The 20,214-nt window shown below is 41.4% G+C and overlaps 1 protein-coding gene across 1 annotated transcript in view; it reads right to left on the reverse strand.

Moving 5' to 3' along the window:
* Positions 1-7,787: 7,787 nt before the first annotated feature.
* The window catches only part of F13a1 (coagulation factor XIII A chain), a 163,024-nt gene continuing 150,597 nt past the window's right edge, over positions 7,788-20,214 (reverse strand). The window contains exons 14-15 of the mRNA XM_006972773.4: positions 17,045-17,181; positions 7,788-8,232 (exon numbers count right to left, since the gene is read on the reverse strand). Of these exons, the coding sequence (XP_006972835.2) occupies positions 8,079-8,232; positions 17,045-17,181 (291 nt within the window). The 3' untranslated portion in view covers positions 7,788-8,078. The remainder of the gene's footprint in view (positions 8,233-17,044; positions 17,182-20,214) is intronic.

Consider the following 20,214-nt stretch of genomic DNA (forward strand, 5'->3'; position numbering starts at 1 on the left):
CCATAAGTTTGGATATGTTGTACATTCATTTTTATTGAATACTAGGAAATCTTTAATTTCTTTCTTTATTGACCCATTGGTAATTCATTAGAGACAGCTCAGTTTCCATGAGTTTGTAGGCTTTCTGTTGTTGTTGAAATCCAACTTTAATCCATTGTGGTTTGACAGAATGCAGGTGATTATTTCAATTTTTTTGTATCTGTTGAGACTTCTTTTGTGACCTAGTCTATGGCCAGTTTTGGAGAAGGTTCCATGACACACACAGAAGAAGGTTCATTCTTTTGTGTTTTGGTGAAATGTTCTATAGATACGTTGGTCCCATTTGAGTTATAACATCGTTGAATTCCATTATCTCTCTGTTTAGCTTCAGTCTGGACAAGCTGTCCACTGATGAGAGTGGAGTGAGTGTTGAAGTGTGGGACTATTAATGTATGGGGCTCAATATGTGATTTAAGCTTCATTAATGTTTCTTTTACAAATGCAGGTGCCTTTGTGTTTGGGGCATAGATGTTCAGAATTGAGACTTCATTTTGAGACTTCATTTTGATGGATTTTTCCCTTGATAAGTATCCTTCTTTATTTCTTTTAATCAATTTTGGTTTGAATTCTATTTTTAAGATATTAGGATAGCTATAACACCTTGCTTGTTAGGTCCATTTGATTGGAAAATCTTTTTCAAACCCTTTATCTGAGGTAATATCAATCTCTGATGTTGAGGTTTCTTTTTTGTAGCAGAAAGATGGATCCTGTTTTAGTATCCATTCTGTTAGCCTGTGTCTTTTCATTAGTGAATCGAGTCCTTTGATATTGAAAGATATTAGTAACCACTGAATGTTAATTCCTGTTATTATGTTGCTGTTGGTGGTAGTGGTTTTGTGTGTGTGTGTGTGTGTGTTTCCCTTCTTTGGGTTTTGCTGGTGTGGGATTACCTATTGCCTGGATTTTAATGGGTGTAGTTAACCTCCTTGGGTTGAAGTTTTCCTTTTAGAACCTTTTATAGGGCTGGATTTGTGGATAGATAGTGTTTAAATTTGACTTTGTCATGGAATATCTTGTTTTCTCCATCTATGGTCATTGAAAGTCTTCCTGGATATATTAGTCTGGGCTGGCATCTGTGGTCTCTTAGAGACTGCAAGGTGTCTGTCCAGGCTCTTCTGGCTTTTAGAGTCTCCATTGAGAAGTCAGGTATAATTCTTATTAATCTGTTTTCACATGTTACTTGAGATTTTCCCTTCACAGCTTTTAATATTCTTTCTTTGTTCTGTATGTTTAGTGTTTTGATTATTATGTGATATGGGGACTTTCTTTTCTGGTCTAATCTGTTTGGTGTTCTGTAAGCTTCTTGTATCTTTATAGCCATGTCCTTCTTTAGTTTGGGAAATTTTCCTTTATGATTTTGTTAAATATATTTTCAGGGGTTTTGTGCTGAGATTCTTCTCATTCTTCTATTCCTATTATTCTTAGGTTTGATCTGTTCATAGTGTCCCAGATTTCCTGGATGTTTTGTGTTAGGAGCTTTTTATATTTAATATTTCTTTCACCTGCTTACCTCCCCTCACCCCCACTTGGCTTTCTTGGCATTCTTTTGGGGACTGTTGATTTCCTCTAATCTTTTTGGTTGTCTTTTCTTAGATTTATTTAAGGGGTTTTCATTTCCTCTTTAAGGGCCTCTATCATCTTCATAAAGTTATTTTTTAAGGTTGTTTTCTTGTGCTTCAGCTGCACTGGAATGTCCATGTCTTGCTGTCATAGAATAGCTGGGCTCTGGTAGTGTTATATTGCCCCAATTGTTGTTGATTGTATTTTTTCACTGGCATTTAAGTATCTGGGTTTCGGTTGATTACTTCTAGTCCCCAATTTCTGAGTGTGTCTTTGTTAGATGGAGTTTTGTTACTTGGTTTCTGTTTCTTCATTGATTCCCCAGTCTTTGTGGCCCAGATTTCAGGTAGCTGTTATGACCTCTGGTCTAGTTGAGAGTCTTTGTCCAAGTTGGGAGTTGGCCTTCAGGTGGTTAGCTTGGCCTTTGGTGAAGCGGGGGGGGGGGGGGGTCTCTGTTCTTCTGGCTGGTGTGGCCTACACCTGTTCTTCTAACTAGTATGGTCTGCACCTGAGTAGCTGAAATCTGTTCAAGATGGTATGGCTTATATCTGTTCTAACAGGCATTGCTTGCACTGGTTCTGGCTGGTGTGGAGTGCTCCTGAGTGGTGGAAGTCCACTGAGGTTGAGGGTAGGGCCCAGCATTGGGACCAGGGACAAGCTTGGATGCGGTGGACCTGGTGAAGGGACCCAGGTAACAGAAACCAGAAAGGGATGCAGTTTTGGCAGGTGGGTCACTCACCAGTTCTGGCTCCTGAATGGGAAGTCTGCTGGGATTAAGGGCAGGGCCCAGCCGTGGTGCCAGGGACAAGCTGGGATGGGTTGGGCCTAGGGAAGGTACTCTGGAACAGAATCATGGAGGAGTATGGTTCAGGGGACAGGCAGGCCACTCACTGGTTCTGGCTGGTGTGGTCTACTCCTGAAAAGAGTTAGCCCAGGTTGGAGGCAGGGCCCATTAGAGGATTGGGGATGAGCTGGCACTGTGTGTGCCTGGGGAAGAGACCCAAGAAACAGAAACCAGAGAGGGGTGAAGTTCTCTTGTTTTTGTTTTAATAAGATGCTTAGTAAGCTGTGATCCACCATAAATTCTTTTCAGAGTGACTAATTTTTAATAGCTATATAACAAACATTATAGGCTATCTCTCCTTGTATGGTTAGGTCACAAGATTTGGGCTCCTGCCTTGCAGAACTTGTCTTTGACTTTTACTTCTGTACTGTGATGTGAGCCTGATGTCCCATGGAGACATCTGCATGGCAAGCGACTGGGAGAGGCATCCAGGCCACAGCTGGTAAGAAGCTGAGGACCAACCCACCGGTCTGTGAGGCAGCTATGGACAAGTGAGAAGGCAAAGCATCTCTCAGTCAAGCCCTCAGATGAACTCCAAAGCCTGGGCTACCTTGATGGCAGCTTATGAGAGGCTTGTGCTGGAGAACACTGCCAAGGCACAGCTAGAATCCAGACCTACAGTGACTATGTGAATGAATGGTGTTTTAGGCAATGAAGTTTGGGGGTTAGAATGCCTCAATAGCAATACAGAACAGAACAGTAACAATGTAAGTTTTTACAATATTCCAAGAGAGAAGTGGAATAGTGTCAGAAGCTCTGGAATTCTCTCATGTCCCAGTTTAGTCACTGTCCCTCTGCCAAGGGACTGATTGTTTTTGCCTGTTTTTGCCCTCTGAGTGAATAGACTTGTGTTAAAGCATGCACAGTTTTAGCATCTGGCTCCTTATTTTGCAGTCTAGATGGAAGTCTTTTTATAATATTTTTATATGGATATGTTTATTTTATTATGTATTTATTATGTATTTATTTCTACAACATGTACAACCTAATTGTACAAATATGCCATAGGTTACTTTTCCACTCCATTATAACACACATTTGAAAAATATACTTAGGAGTGACCTCACTGGTTCATTGTGCATTGAGAATTAGTATATAATGGCAAAAATGGTTTCCAAAGGGGTTGGTCCAATTTATACCACCAGAGCCCGGGACCTGTCTTTTATCTCCCTGTCTCAGCAGGATTCTTTGCTGCTTCTCGGTGTAGCATGGGACTGAGTATGCCACAGTATCTTAATAATGTGCTTTACTGCTAACAGTACTGCTATCGTAAAAAGAATAAAGGACTCTTCTGGACACCTAATTATATTAAGTGTTAATTTTCAGAATTCAAGGTATTCAAGGTGTTCTGTTATGAGCTCTTATTTTATGTGTAACCAGCATTGACAGAATAAAACATTAAGGACTTAGAATACCTAGCTACTAGGTTGCCTTTAAATTATCCTCTTTAGGAGAGAGTCAGGATTAAAGAAAAAAATGGTTGAAGTGTATGCTTTTATATTATTCTTTGAGTATCTAGCCTGTGCTTTTTTTTTAAAGCTCAAATTTCCCGATGAACGGCCTGCATTTCCTGGCTAACATTGGGAGCAGAGACATCACTGAAGCTATTGTTTTTCATTGTAGAGGGAACTTTTATTATATTATATCTATTAGTCAACTTTGTGTCATAAGAATATTTCGTTGATCTACATGAGCTTTTAGCATCATGCACTCTATAAAGCTAATTGGGATATTCCTGAAAACACCCAGCATTTCTTTGTAATGATCAACATAAATGGAAGATCCCTTTATTGGAGTCATTATTTTTGAATTCATTGTTATAGTTAAGACAAAAGAACAATATGCATGAGCTCAGCCTTGCATCTGTAATAGAATTAACAGTCAGAAAGCATGTTTATCAGTACCAGGCCACATCCCTGGGTAGTTCAGCCTCTATGCCCTTTTTTGAGTAGTAAAATACTTGGTGTCCTTGACATGTGAACGTTTATAAAATATAGATGCCCAAATTTTAAACATGGCTAGTATTAGCCATAGGGGACTAGAACCAGAAACAATAAAGAATAAGTGCATATAATATGCCATTAAGAAAATGGAGCTTCTGGAGGCTAGAGAGGTAATTCAGTTTGGTAAATTGCTTACTGTATGTGGTGGTTTGAAAGAAAATGGCCTCCAAAAGGAATAGGAGGTATTATTATTAGGAGGTATGGCTTTGTTGGAGTAGGTACGGCCTTGTGGGAGGAAGTGTGTCACTGTGTGGGTGGGCTTTGTGTTCTCATATATGCTCAAGCCACACCTAGTATCTTAGACTACTTCCTGTTGCCTGGGATCAAGATGTAGCCAGCACCATGTCTGCCTTCATGCGACCATGTTGTACCATGATGATAATGGACTAAACCTCTGAAAATGCAAGCCACCCCAATTAAATGTGTTTTTTTTAGTTGCCAGCAAATCTAACAAAGCTCTATTGCTCCTCATATTCCTATTATATGTGTTTACATGTCTTTGCGCTGTTCTGCAGTTATTCAGAGTCTTAAAGTTATTCTTCAGTCTGTGTTCTTAAAACTCTGAGGAGATGATGAGACTGAAGAATGTGCTATGAATATTTGTTCGGAAACCAGAGTTTGTTTTCACTGCTTGTTATCACTGAGATCAACTCGTCATGATTCACAGCTTCCCAGATCCTTCACTAATAGGCTGGAAATAGTTATATTTGCTTTCATTATAAGATTGATAAGGTGTAAGCATATGGAAAACCATAAACTCTGTCCTTATCTGTCTAATTCGATCTTTCTGTCTATCTATCCATTTTCTCTTAGTTTTGTATATGTTATGTTCTTTAGAAGAATCTTGTGGGCATGTAACTATTGTTACTCTTATTCTGCCTTGAAGCTCTGAACTCAAAGAAGGATTTGCTTAAAATCATCAAAGCTGAACACAGGCAGGAGTTAGAACTTACACTCTTGGGTGTTTGCCGAGATGCGTTGTTTGTTACCATTGCTATAATACGGCCATGAGAGACAGCATTTCTGTTATGTTGCTTAGACGTATTGTAACAAATACCTGAGATAAGTTTTCCTTTGACTCACAGTTCAGAGGTGCCAGCCATGGTTGATTGGCCCCATTGATTTTGGGTCCGGGGTGAGTAAATAATGGCTGGGGCAGACAGTAAAAGCAAAGCCACTCATGACCAGGAGGAAGTCAAAGACTGAATTAGAGGCTGGAGTACCAGCATTTCCTCTGATGACAGGAAGACCTGTCAATGGACCTCACCTTCAAAATATTCTATTGTCTCCTAATAGGGCCATGAAGAGGACTAAGTGTTGACTACCTTGACCTTTGAGAGACAACTTCCATACTATAATTGTATTATTGTGCATTATAGAATGCAAGCTGTCAACAGGCATAGTCTGGTTCTAAGATAGGTGTGATGGATAGGCTTCACCTTGAGTGCCAACTCTAGATCAGATAGCAGCTGCTGCTGGAGATGGAGAAGGATGCTAGGGCCCTGTCTGAGTTGCACTTGTTTGGAGACATTAGCTATGATGATAAGTGCTCCTGAACAAACTTTCTTATATGTTTTCCATCCCTGTTCTAACACCATAATAGGTGCTTATCTTGACAGGTGTACATGCTGCCTGTCTGCCCACTCATCATGATGTTTTGTGAAATTGTTCATAAGCAGATATCTATGGAGAAATTTCAACTTCCAGAAGCTGATTTTTAAGCTAAGCATGTACACTTCCTTCTTCAGTGAAAATGGTTAACAAAATGCAGAGAGAAGGCAAGGAATGCTAATGGCAGCATCAATAACTATTAGTCATTTTACCTAAAGGGCAAATGCATGTCCTCCTATTCAGGGTGGGTTGTTCACTGCAGAGGGAGAAGAGTTTTCTAGGCAGTTGAGAATTTAGCCATATGTAGTGTTGAAAATTAACACCATTTACTCTGTGCACATGTAATCAGATTAACTTTATTATAGGCATCTATTACACTCTCATTAATAACAACATACTAAGTTAAGCTGGTTTAAAGTCTAGCAAAATGCATTTCATTTGGAATTAGATGCTAATGCTGGGAGATGACTTCATGGAGTTATGCTTATAGAAAGGGGACCCTCAGGGGTTAGTACTGAGGGCTCAGGAACCTCTCAAAGGTTTAGAAGTAAACCAGAGCACAGCCACAGACTAGAGCCTTCTGTTAGGCTTTCTTCCCTAACTCACTTCCTATCACATATTTCTTATTTTTCTCCTTCCTTCCTTCCTTCCTTCCTTCCTTCCTTCCTTCCTTCCTTCCTTCCTTCCTTCCTTCCTTCTTTTTCCCTCCCTCCCTCCCTCTCTCTCTTTCTTTCTTTTTTTCTTTTTTCTTTTTTTTTTTTGGGCTAAGAATCACAGTCAACTGACCGAAATCACACCCAAGGCATTTCAATGGGAAATTCTAACTATAAATCTGCCTCACAAATAGACACTGGTAATCTTGTATCTTAGAGCCTTGGCACATAAAACAAAGGATTCTGGTGTACTCTTCCCTTGGGTCAACAGTAACACTGGCCATTTGCAAGGCTGCGTCTATGTTACCTCTCAGTACCCAAAGGTTCAGGCAAGGGCTTGATATAGGAAATAAGTAGGAGAAGGAGGATGAGAATCTGTTTCATGCTCCATGTGTCTAACCACTAAATCTAGTTTCTTAACCTTTTTTATCTTAAAAAAAGACCCAAAAAACCTAGGCCTGTGTCATTGTGTGAAGGAGATACTCTCAGAGAGACAAGTGGAGTATAATCACTAAGTGAGGACACTAATTCCTCATTTCTCCAATCCCCAATTGGTGTCCTTATTTCCTAGTTCTCTACCCCAGAAAGGGTTAAAGTAAGGGTTATTCATTCTTGCTGATCAGGTCACAGTGTGACACCTATAAAACGCACCATAAACTACATTATTTAATAGATTTGAGCACTGCACCTGCTTCTTTATCTCCTCCTAGGTGATTAAGTTCCCCCACAAATGCAATTTGTTAATGTGGGGCCACATCTCCTCACAAGGTAATCTGTGAAATTTGGCAGTCAGTTCCTTGGCTGCAGGTGCAAGATGAAAGACCTTTCTCTGGCTTTGCCAAGAAGAAAAATGATGTCGTGCTTAATTCCTGGAAAAAAATATTTTAACACGGAGAGTACAACCTAATTCCAAGAATGGGGCTTAGAATTTAAGGATCCCATCATTCACTCCTTTGAGAGAGTATGTTACCCCCAAAAGACTGAGTGGGGAATCAGAAGTCTTAATTGAGGCCAGGTATTGGGCACATCCCCCCTACTCAAGGGAAGCCCTATGATATGTGGAGCTGTAGCCATTTGCAATGATAAATGATGACTTTTACTCTTATGAGCTATGAAGGCTTAATTATAGCTTAATTAAAGCTAATGCTCAGATCCTTTGGAGGGTGGAGAAATTCAAAACTAACTCCCTTGTCCAATGGCCTGGCTTTGGAAAAGCATGTCTATGAAATACATAGTGTCCCAATGCTCTATGTCTCAGTCTTCACACCCAAAGCAAAGCAAGAGCTAGCTATTTGTTTTGTATTAGAATTCCCATAGCCAAGACTGCAATAGGTCATGTGCCCAGGTCCATCTGAGCCTCCTGGGCATTTACATCCTTGGTCGTCTTTGAATCTGCAGATCCAGCTCTCCATACACATGTCTCAGGGAGTCACTGGTCATGCTGGCAATCAGCTTCCGAGGGCCTGAGACCCAAGGCCGACAGACTTCTTCCCACTGCACAGTGTCGTTGGGCCGGATTTCACTGCAAATATGAAAAGCACAGGAAAGGTTGGTGACCCAGCTTCCCATCTTAACTAGGAACTGTGAGAACTCAAGCCTGAGCCACTTGTCCCTTCCCTCTCTCAGCTAATGATGGCCACAGGACCATGCATTAGGTCCTTCAACCTAGTTGGTTGATTCGGCAAATCATGGCCCAACTGAGGCACCTTTGTGAGACTGTGCAAAGCTGGCCACTAACAGTCCCACCAAGCATGGCTTCTTCCACCTGGATGCACTTTCTGGTCTCCCAGAGGATGTGAGAGCTTGACTAAGCATCCCTAGCTATGAACTCCAGTTTGGCCCCAAGGCCTCCCCCATGGCCTTGTCCATGGGAATGATCTGCCTTATCTCATTTTGTTTCAGCAGTTCTCTCCTGAGATTAAAGTCCTACCTGGACCTTCAGCAGCCCTTGCTGAGGAACTGACACTTTTAATTAGCTCTCACTAGCCTTCATATAATGAACCCTGCTCCTTTGTCCCCAATATCTGAACATCACCTGAAATAGGGTATCATCATTCTCTAATCTATATTAATAATTTAACCACCATCTTGGGTTCCCTCTACCAATGTGTCTTTCTGTTGTTTTCTTTCTGCCAAATCCCTAATCTATCCTCACAACTGAGTAGCCTTTCCTCTTTAGTCTATGCTCAGAGACTTTCCCAAGTCTCATGGACAAACCTACTCTTGGGGATGACTGGTATTAGTGAGGGCTGGGGGATACTTAAGCTTCTCTAGAGTGCTTCTCATACACCCTTCCATATAAACCTGGAAGGAGATAATGTATGCAAGTTCACATGTATGCGATGCCTTAGGTAGATACTTAACAGTTAAACCAAGAGGTCACTTTCCCAAAATTGTATAAATTAGCAAATGGGCAGAGATGAGGTCTGACCAAGGTATGCCTTCCATTCTCTGGTCTACAACTGAACATTGCAGTTCATATTACAGTCTATAATAGATGTCTTTTATTACCATTATGCTTACTTTTTCACAGGTTTTATTTTTCCAAGAAGGCAGATGACTTTGGTTCAGTATGAAGAGCTTCCTGCAAGAGTTATACAAGGAGAACTCCTGGTTTGGGCTTTCTTACTTTTTTGGATGACAAATATTGGGTTGCCTGGAAACCAGGACAGTCTTTTTCAGGGAGAATGGAAGGGAGACTAAGCAACAGAAGGCTCAGGAGATGGCTATGTGAGTAAAGTGCTTGCCATGAAAGTGTGAAGACCAGAATGTGGATCTCCAGAACCCATTTCAAAACAATCAATCAATCAATCAAACAAACAAACAAAACAGACAAAGGGACTAACTAACTAACTAACTACTGTGGGTGTGGCAATGCTAGTACACAGGAGTTGAGGCAGAGAATCTCTAGAATAGGCTGGCTGCCCGACTATCCAGAAGAGTGAGCTCTGGGTTCAGTGAGAAACCCTTCATCAGTATATAAGCTGGAGAGTTATTGAGGCAGATGTGTGATGTCAACCTCAGGCCTTTACATGCAAGTGCATGTAAACACACACACAGGAATGTGCATACACAAATGCGCGCGCACACACACACACACACACACACACACACACACACACACACACGCTGTTCTATTCATCAACTTATGGAGGAACAGCATGTCAGAAATGACTTAATCCAATATCCTATTTTATAGATGAGGAAAGAAGTCCTAAGGGACCTACAGAATCACCAGTGTCACAGAACCAAATGGCCCAGATAAGAGAATAGGAGGTGGAGACAGTTGTGGATTCTTTCTAGATTCTTGCTTGCAGATTAGGCTGAATTTTTCAGAAACCTGAACATCTGGAAGCAAAATGAGGAACTGTCAAAAGACCAGGGCAGAGCTGGCTGTTTCCATCTGTAGGCGGCACAACACAGGCTGCCCAGGACAGACTTGCTCCAAATGGCTCTCTGGCATGCCAGTGTTGCTTCTGTGGGTTTGGAGCCCCGAAGATGCTATAAATTCTTTGTAGTTTTAGGTGCTTAGGTATTAAGAAAAATGGAAATTTTGATTATATAAGAATATCAAGGAAAACAATTTTGGCCATAGCAGGGTTCCAAAATAAACACTATTGTGTGGGGGGTTTATTTCATGGTTATGGCTGCCTGTCAGTTGGAGCTATAGAGAGAAAAGCAAATTGGAATTAATTTAATCACTTAAAAACTCAGACACTGCTATCTAAGCCGTCTGCAGCTCCTGGTGTCTAGGCGACACAAAACTGCTTTGTGATCGCAAGCTCCTTGGTCTTGGGTCCCAGACCTGACTCTTTCACTTGATTGCTGTGAGATCAGAAATCAGAGAAGCGGGGACAGGCTGTCGCTCTCAGAAGTGCCACTCCTGGTGACCCTTCTCTACGAGCTGCCTTAGGAAATTGTTGACCCTCTGGCTTGTCTGTGAAGTGGGACTCACATAGCACTTACCCCATAGAACCATTGTGAGATTTACACGAAACGATCTTAGCGAACAGCTTACGCTTTAACAAGCATCACTGGGCATGGAGTGCAAGATTTAGAAAACATCAGTTGACATTTTAGCTGCACCCGATCTTCTCCTTGGTTATACGACAACTAAAGAGTGGTTCAGTTGCTCTTTTGTCTCTGGTCTTTACCAGAGAAATTCACAGTGTGATGGAATTTCTGCCAGGTTACCATGTGATGGTGACCTTGAGGCAAGGACGTTCCTTGAGCTTTAATCTGACTTAGGGCTAAGCAGAAAGTGAAGGGGACACCACCACATAACTGGTGGGTCATTTACTATGGATGAGTAAATCTGCTAACTGGGGCCATAAGCAGTTCTGATGGCCGGAGTGAGCAGGCCAAATTCTGTGCCAAGCCCTCTTCCCCCGGTGTATGAGCCGGAAGGGCTGCTTGGGTCAGCACCACATGAGCATGACTGTGTATAAGTGAATGCTTATATGACCATATGGAAGAGCAGGCCACCTCAGTTCTCCTTCAAGGGCGCTTACCCAGGTTAAGGAAATGGAGAGACGGGAATGAGTGAGGGGAGAGGGAATCAGTAGGGCCCGGTTCTGTGCTGAGGAAAGTGGGTTTGTTGTTGTTGTTGTTGTTGTTGTGTGTGTGTGTGTGTGTAGTCTTGGAACTCACTCTGTAGACCAGGCTGACCTTGAACTCACAGAGACCCACCTATCTCCTGAAAGCTGGTATTGTGAGCATGGGCCACTATACCCAGCTAGAGGAAGATGTACTTATCAGGATTGGATTTTTGCATGAGATATTGAAATGGCGTCAGGCACCCAGAGGCCTATCTCAGACAGGCTGAATCAGTCAAGAACATCACTGTTCATCAGTGCCCAGGATGAGGAGCTTGGGTTGTGGGAAAACTGGAATGAGGAAAGGATGATGGACTGTTTCTCAAGAGCAGAGATGTGTTGGGGGACCAGAAAACAGTGTTTGTTCCCAGCAAAGAAGAACCCAAGGCATCAAGAAATTCTGTAGTCATTGCTGCTGACTGCCAAGAGAGGTCTCGAGGGCCCGAGACAGGCCCTTTCTCCTGGACACTTGGAACAACCTGGGGACAAAGGCACTGTGGCAATGCTTAGTTTAGGACTTGGGTATCTCTGAAGGGGTAGCCAGGAAGGGTCACTGCCAAAGACAGTGAATGAAGGCTGCAGTCATATGAGTTTCCATTTGGGATTCCAGAGTCATTTTAGACAGGGGTCAAAGGAAGGGAGAAGTATGGAAACATGTCTTTACTTGACCTCTTTGGTGTAAAGTTAAAACCCCCAAATATCACCTAGAGTCAGCAAAATGATGTGCATTCCAGATGCCCGTTGTACCACTTGTTCTGGGCCAAGAAGGGAATGAGCTCTTGTTACCCTTTGAATGTGAAATGTTCACTGTAGGCTCACAGTCCCCAGCTGCTGTGGAGCCATTCCATGGGGGAGGGGCAGCTCATAGAGAAGGGTCACCAGGAGTGGCATTTCTGAAAGTGACAGCCTGTCCCTGCTTCTCTGTTTTCTGACCTCACAGCATTCAAAGCACTCACTCCAAGCTCCCTGAATAGAGCCACTGAGCCAAGATGCCACGCCTTTTCCTCCATGATGCAGTACCACCTCTGCTGCCGTGAGCCCCAATAAATTCTTCTTCTGTCAGGTGTTTTGACATAGTGATGAGAAGAGGCACTTAACACAGCCCCTAGCACAGAAGGCTGAGCCCCCTTCCTCCCCTGCACAAGGCCAGTGAGAGGGAAGAACCGTGGACCACTTTCAATGTTCCAGGTCTTGCATTCATAGGGATAATGAGAATGTCCAAAATGATTTCGTAGAAGTTAATGTTTTCTCTTATTTTGGTTCTTTGTAGCTGTGGCTCTCCACCTTACTTCAGCCAGTTTAACAGAAACCAAAGTATGTGAAACGCATAATCTCTATATAAGTATTGTTTTCAAATTGACTTCATGATACAAAGTTTGAAAAACACTGACTTCACTATTGCTTGCTTACGAAAGGTGACGAGTGTTAAGTATCGAACAGGGCAAGAAGCAGGTGGGAAAGTTAATAGTTGCTCTGACTTCAACACTATGGCAAGAGATGTTAGAAACGTACCATTGTTACTATCACTAATGTCACCTCCATCTTGGTGGTTGCTGCTTGCTCTGCTGGAGCCCTGTTTATTTAGGTTAGTTCCTGTTGCCTGCATGTTGCACCCAACATGGTGCTCAGTCCTTAATGTGCAATGACCAATTCAGTGTGAATGTGGGTTTATTCATGATATTTATTTCAAAACAGCTCTGCGGTTACTCCCCGGATCCACTCGTTCTCTCACCAGCGGTTTCCCATATAATCAGTCAATCTCCCACCTTGTAAAAAAAAATGTTCCCCTCCTCCAGGCTCTATTACAGACTGGTGTAATGCAGGAAATTACCTCCCACACCAACAAAATCTCCAGCCTTGCTTCTTCTTTTGCTCTTATTATCAAAACCATCTGTATAATAGGTGTACAGATGAAGATACCCAGATATGAAAATTCACATGTGGGGCATTTTGCTTATAGATAAATGCCTAACAGAAAGGAGAAAAATCATTTGTCCATTTCAGTCAGTGGAATAATGTTGGAATAAACCTATTTCCTGGGTGAGAATGTTGTGAAAAATGATGCTGCGGAATGTGCTGAGCCATCAGGATTGTCCTGACGATTTATCATCCCAAGCGCACCCAGGCAAATGCAGTTATCATCACAATGAGCTGCAAGCACCCGTGGTTCCTCCTCTGGCTAGCTTTTAGCTTCTGAGGATTTAAGTACAAAGTCAGATCACCACATTGGGGATTTTTTTTTTCCTCTTGAATTAATTCGTTGAACCTGATCATGTTTTCAAAGAGAGAAATGTGTCTAAAAGAATTATTAGTTAATATTCTGGAAGTATCAAATACAGAAACTTAAAAGCTAAGGGTCACCTGAAGCAGGACCTCTGAATGGCTGAGAGAGGTGAGAGGCAGCTGGGCTGAGAGCCGGATGCCAGAAGGTAAACCATGCCACAGTAATGTTGGTTTGTGCTGAATGGGGACCATGACAGAGCACTGCTTTCTGTATTCCTGGTTCTGATTCCCTATTTACTAGTTTCTGCCTTAGGTCCTCTACTTCAGGGTTAAGAGCTTCTCTGTACTAGATATGAAGCAGACAAATAATCTAGGGGATGGACAAAGATAATTCCTTGACTATTAAGATCCCAGAGCCCTATAGCCTTGGAAAGGGCTTATGGAATTATAAGGGGGTTCAAGTAGCTACATGAATTTGGTACTCCTAGGTTAGATGTAGGAGTGACATCAAGCACAGTAGATGTTTCTAGTTATCTTGCCCTATGGAAGTGGGTACTGGTTGCCTCTGGTCTTGGTTGAAAATGTGTATGCCTAAGGCAGTAGGAAACAAAAAGTTTTCAAGTCAAGTCCTAAGAATAAATTCTTCTGATGCCATGCCTCCCCATCCTCTGCATGCCCCAACTTCTGACTCTGAGGAAGAAATCTTCCCTTGCTTGGAGAGATTAATACTCTAGGCCTGAGTTTCCATAAGAGATTGAAGACTGCTATGGATTGAATATTTTATTTTTCCCAAAATACATCTGTTGAAATCTGACCCCAATGTGATGATGTTTACAGACAAAGCTTTTGTAAATTAATTAGATAGGGTTGTGAGACAAGGGCCTTTGGATAAGATTTGAGGACTTAGAAGAGAGGTACAGAGTGCCTACCTACCTTCTCATTCTACCATGAGAAAACCTAGTGAGAAGACAATTATATGCCAATGGAGAAGGGTCCTCAATAGGCACCCAATTATCTGGCCCTTGACCTTGGACTACCCTGGCTTCAGAACACTGAGCAATAAAGGTCTGTTGTGTAACTTCCCAGTCACTAGAATGTCTACAGTAGCATCCTCAGCTGATGAACACAGAGTCCTAGCTGCCTGTCCCTTGGCCCATCTGCCACAAACTTAGGTATTAGCTGTACATGCTTCATCATACTTTAAACCAAGGTGGGTGGAGGATGTCTTCCTTATGGAAACTGCCCTCATGCTCCGTTTCCTTGATTTACCCAACTCTTCATACCCCAATACCAGACATTAACAAAACATTCCTAGACCTTGTGAACTTTGACCTCTACATCTCTCATATGGTAGGTCATTGTACTATGTAGATTAATCTTTTTATGGGACATAGCATCCCTTTGCATTCTGTATTAGTTAGATTTCAGTCACTATAATAAAGTGCCTGACATAAGCTATTCATGAACTTAAAAACCATCTGCTCACAGCTCAGAAGGTTAAGTCCTAGATTGTGTAGATCCAAGATTTTGAGCCACAAGTGGAAGTGACAAATGCATGGTGGGGACATGTATCAGAATGAGAACTTCTATCTATCTATCTATCTATCTATCTATCTATCTATCTATCTATCTATCTATCATCTATCTATCATCTATCTATCTATCCCCCCTTAAGACTTTTTCATGTGGAATGTTATGGGTCACTTATACAAACCATAGCATATGTGCTGGCCTAGATCAAGGTAGAATTCCCTGGACAGTAAAAGTGTGGGTATAGCAGGACTTTCTGGCATCCCAGAGAAAGCTTGTGTTACCAAGTAGGAAAGATTGGATAGAGCAGGCGGCTGCTGTTCAGAGAACGTGTTTTACTTTGCCTGAGCAATTCCTGCATCTAATTGGAGTGGGAAGGTGTGAGAACGGGTGAGGGAGACTCTCGTTTCTGATGGAAGCAGGGCTATTGCTATTGACCTCTTCCTCGAGCTGGCGTTGATTTCTAATTTAATTCTTTTTTTTTCCCTTGCAACTTTCTTATTAGCATAGGGAGGTTGTTATGGCTTGTGTTTGCATTTTTTAAAAAGCACTCAAATAAGTTTCTCTATTGTGTATTGTATTTGCAATAAGGCTACTCTGTAATGATGAGATGTAGAAGGTGTAAGCCCTTTAGTTGAAAAGAAATGTGGAGAGTGTTTTCTGAGCTATAAAGGTGCTTCAGAAGGGCTGAGTGAGGCCTGGTGCTTGTGCTACAGCTTACAGAGAGGCCTGATCTACCAAGGGCATTGGGAAAATTCCCAGCACATAGGTCATAAGGCAGTTTCCAGAGTTCCCTACTTCCTTTTCTATGCCTTAGAAGGTCACCCCCAAGAAATGTGCTAGATTGATTGATGTTGACAGGGACTTATTTGTGGTAGAAATGAAAGTAATAAACCTCAAAGATTGGGATCCATTCTGGATGTCACACTTTAAGAGGAACACTGACAAATTGGAGTATAAAGAGAGGGAGGGGGCTAGCATCACATTAGAGGTGGGAAAGATGAAGTAAGGTCAAGTATTTTGTCCCTGGTAGGGAAGACTCAAGAAAGAAGAGAAAGCTCTCTGTAAACATTTTCAAGCCATCAGATGAAGAGAAATGGGCCTTATCTTGTGCCAGTCAAGAAATTAGGATTCCTGGTAAGATGGGAATATAGAATGGGTGTGTTGTTTCTGCAGCTAGAGCTATCTAGTCATGGCATGAACTGCTGTGTGAACATCAATCTGTTAAGAGAGGTGACAGAGAGAGAGACCTGCTGGGTGAAGCCTGGTGGTGCTGGGTATAGAAGAGGCAGAATTCTATTCGTATTATTACTTAGGCTAAACTAGTCTTTGTCTCAAAGACAGAACTAAATCAAGACCTCTTCAGGCTCAACTAAAAGAGCAGAAATGGAGGCCAACAGTTCTAGGTAGTGGCCGTTGGTAAAATCTGGAGGATGGAATCGGAAAACAAGACTCACGAAAAGGGACATCTTTCCCTATCATATCTGACAGCCTGAAGACATTCAATGAGCATTGACTGATTCCTGATGAAGTAGTGTGGCAAAATAATCTCAACTTGAATTCTGGGATGAGCCACCTTAGATCAGAATTTTGACTCTCTTTTCATATGTATCACGGGAGCAAACAAGTCTACCTCTTAAAGTCCCATATCCCATATTCCTGTATCTATACCACAGTAAGGTGGTATAAAAGATTTAATAGTAGAAGTGTACAACCGTGCTTTCACCATATCCCACAGAAATAGTCCATAAGGAGGAGCAACTTGTCAGATAGTTTCACTGGGATTAGATATAAGATAAGAGATAGAGAGATAGGAGAGACAGACAGGTAGATAGATGATAGATTGATTTATTGATAGATAATAGATAGATAGATGGTAGATAGATAGATAAATAGATAGATAGATAAATAGATAGACAGACAGAGAGATAGAGAGATGACTTTCCATTATCTTTCCACTGCTTCCCTCATTGTCCTGGTACTTACCGGAACATCTTCCTCTTGGGCATTGTCACTCCAGGTCCATCCAAGTGAATCCAGACATTCTGCAGTGTTTCTTTTAAAGGATTAGTGAACTCAACAGTCACAACCATATCAGAGCCAACCATAGCAGCACCTCGGACCTATGAAACAAGTTAGATGAAAAAAGAGCTCATCAGCCACAGTACAACATTTCTGCTGCCATCTCCTCAGGCATTTTTCTTTTTTTGCTCAAGTTTTATAGTATGGTTACTCCTCAGCAACTCACCAGAGAGAGGAGGAGAGACTATTGCTTTGACTGGGCAATACCTATTGAGGAAAAGATGGAACATTACTAATTACCATCGCACTCTTCTCCTCATTATAAAACTTCCTCTAATTAGAGCTGAGGTTAATAGCTGTGACCACTGGCTGCTCTCTGTCAGCAGGAGGCAGACGTGTGTCCTGTGGAACAACAGCTTTCTAAAGTGAGGGCAATTCCAAGTGAACCTTGCTTCTGGAAAGAACTCAGACTTCCTGGGCAGGTCATGAGGGATTCTAGAGGTCTAGAGTCAGGGAACACTGCGAAGGCTTGTGCTTTCTTGTAGACATGCGAGAAAGAACCCTAAGGAAAGTCCTTCTCAGGCTCGAAGAAAAGGAACCTCTGTGCTAAAATAGGCACAGGAGGCTTCATTTGTAGCCACATCTGAGTCAGAGAATATGCGGCCATTTGTGGAAAGTTTACCTAGGGCAATCCCCCAAACTATGAGAATTTGGCCGAGCATCTTCTAAGACAACCAGGGCTCGATGCTAGTGTGACAGTTACTCAGGTTTTGGTCTTGAATGACTCACTCAAACATTTTTTCTCCATTTTACAATCCTTATTAATTATGTAAAATACCAGGCTTTGTTATGCCATCTTGTATATACAGCTAATGTCCTTTGGTCACAGCCCACGTTACCTCTCTTGCCATCCCTCCCTTGCCCGCTGGTCACCTTCTTCTTCCCCAAAAGTCTCCCTTCAACTTCATGCTTTAAAAAAAAAATCTAGATTCTTCATATGAATGAACACATGCAATATTTGCCTTTCTGAGTCTGGACTAACATATGGATCCCCCATCTCCATCCATTTCCTTGCAAATGACATCTTTACGATAAACAAAACTGTCTTGCTGTGTGTATACACCTTCTTTTCTTTATCTGCTCATCTGTAGGTGGATAACTAGGCTGCTGATTCCACAACTTTGCTATCCTTATGATATCTCTTTGGTCTGCTGACTTAAATTCCTTCAGGTATAAACCCAAAAGTTGTATACATGGGTCATATGGCAATACTAATTTTAGGTTTCTGAGAAGCCTCCATATTGATTTTGGTAGTGGCTGTATCAGTATACACTTCTATTGATGGTGTATAAGGGTTCTTTCTCCTCTATATTCTCAACATTTATAGTTTGTTTCTTGATGATAGCAACTCTAACTAAGGTAAGACGGAATCATAATGCAGTTTAAGAATTAAAATGTCTATTGAGCTTGTTCTTTGACAGTTTTATACAGGGATAATATGTACTCTGATTACTGTAACTCCTAGCTCAATCTCCCTTTTGCTCTTACTGTGTCCCCTATTCCCTAGAAGTCCCCTTCCCACATTCATAACTTTTTGCTGTGCTCTTTTTTTCCTTTTTAAGATCTTTGGAGCTAAACAGTGCACAAATCTGTGTCACACAGATTAGAAACTCTCCATTGGCATCAAAAAACACATGGTTGAGGAGGTATCTTAGGCCCTATGACTGACCTTAATACCGTGGCCATGCTAAAGTGGAATGATGCTAAGCTGCCTTCCAAATATTATAATCAATATAGTTTTGATTTTCATTTCCTTGATTGCTAAACCTATTTATTTTTTATGTGGCTACTGGCCATTTATACTTCTTTTGAGAACTATAAGCAGACTCAGTTTTGTTGTCTCTAAAAGAAGACTTATATTTGTATGGGATAATATATATTATCATAATACTATATATATCATAATATTATTATCCTTTCTGTTATATTTAGTAAGTGCCACATACTTAGAAGGCTTTCTCAATACAAAATCAATGTATTGGAAAACGGTCAAACAACATTGAGATTTCTTTGTCTGCTTATGGACTGGATTGCCATATAAATGGATCTTTATAAAACTAAAATCACTTGAGAACAAAAGAGATGATGATGGTGATGGTGATGATGATGGTTGATGATACACAAAAATCAGCTTACAAGTTGCCCTGAGATTGTAACTCAAGCTTTGTAAAACATCAGTGCTGCTTTTGACTCCAGTATCTATCCTGTGCCCAGCAAATATTTAGTTAGAATTATTTTAAAGTGGCAGTTACTGGTTGCTTGAGTTTTCTATATAACAACCTGTCATTACTACATCTGTTTCTTTAGCCAGTGTATAATATATGAAAACACACAGATATAAGACTTTCTTATGAATGGAGATTAAGAAGAAGAACATTGCCTGGAGAAGAGGACCCTTGCTTAGTGACTTTACAGCTAGGAATAAAATCTTATGGTATTGCTTTTCTGGTTTGTAACTAAATTTATGTCTATGGGATTTAAAAAATTCTATCAGAAAAATAAAACTTTCAGCCAATTCATTGTGTTCATTTCATGTCCCCATTTCCTAGGAACAGTGGATAGAGAGGAAAGTTTAGGGACACTAAGGATAGGGAAGGCTAATAATGATGGAGACAGCAGTGGTCATATATAAAGATAAGGACTATGTGTTGGAGAGAGGCTGTAACTTTAACCAGTGGGAAGTTACAACTGTAGAAGCCTCAGCCCACTCCAGATCATGAAGCTACAATCCCAAATGGTAGAGCCTGTAATTTGTTTATTTTGAGCACTCTGGCTCATTATTAAGGAATAGCTCCATTGAAAAGCATGGTTCATGAGAATTCTCATACAAGGGCTACATTACTTTCAACTCCAAGTCACACAGGAACAAGATGTTCATACCATAATCATCCCTTAAGGAGGAAAAGATTTTCTGAGGCAGGATCCTTGGTGCTGGCATTTTATTTTTTATGAAGTAAGTATCTTACACAAAAAATTGAAGCTACTGACCAGGATAGGATTCAAAATCAAGTCTTCATATGAGAGAGCCTCAACATAGAACCTAGGATGTGATAGCCAGGAATGTTGGAAGCTAC

Source organism: Peromyscus maniculatus, chromosome 5, assembly GCF_049852395.1.
Source record: "Peromyscus maniculatus bairdii isolate BWxNUB_F1_BW_parent chromosome 5, HU_Pman_BW_mat_3.1, whole genome shotgun sequence".
Taxonomy (NCBI): Eukaryota; Metazoa; Chordata; class Mammalia; order Rodentia; family Cricetidae; genus Peromyscus; species Peromyscus maniculatus.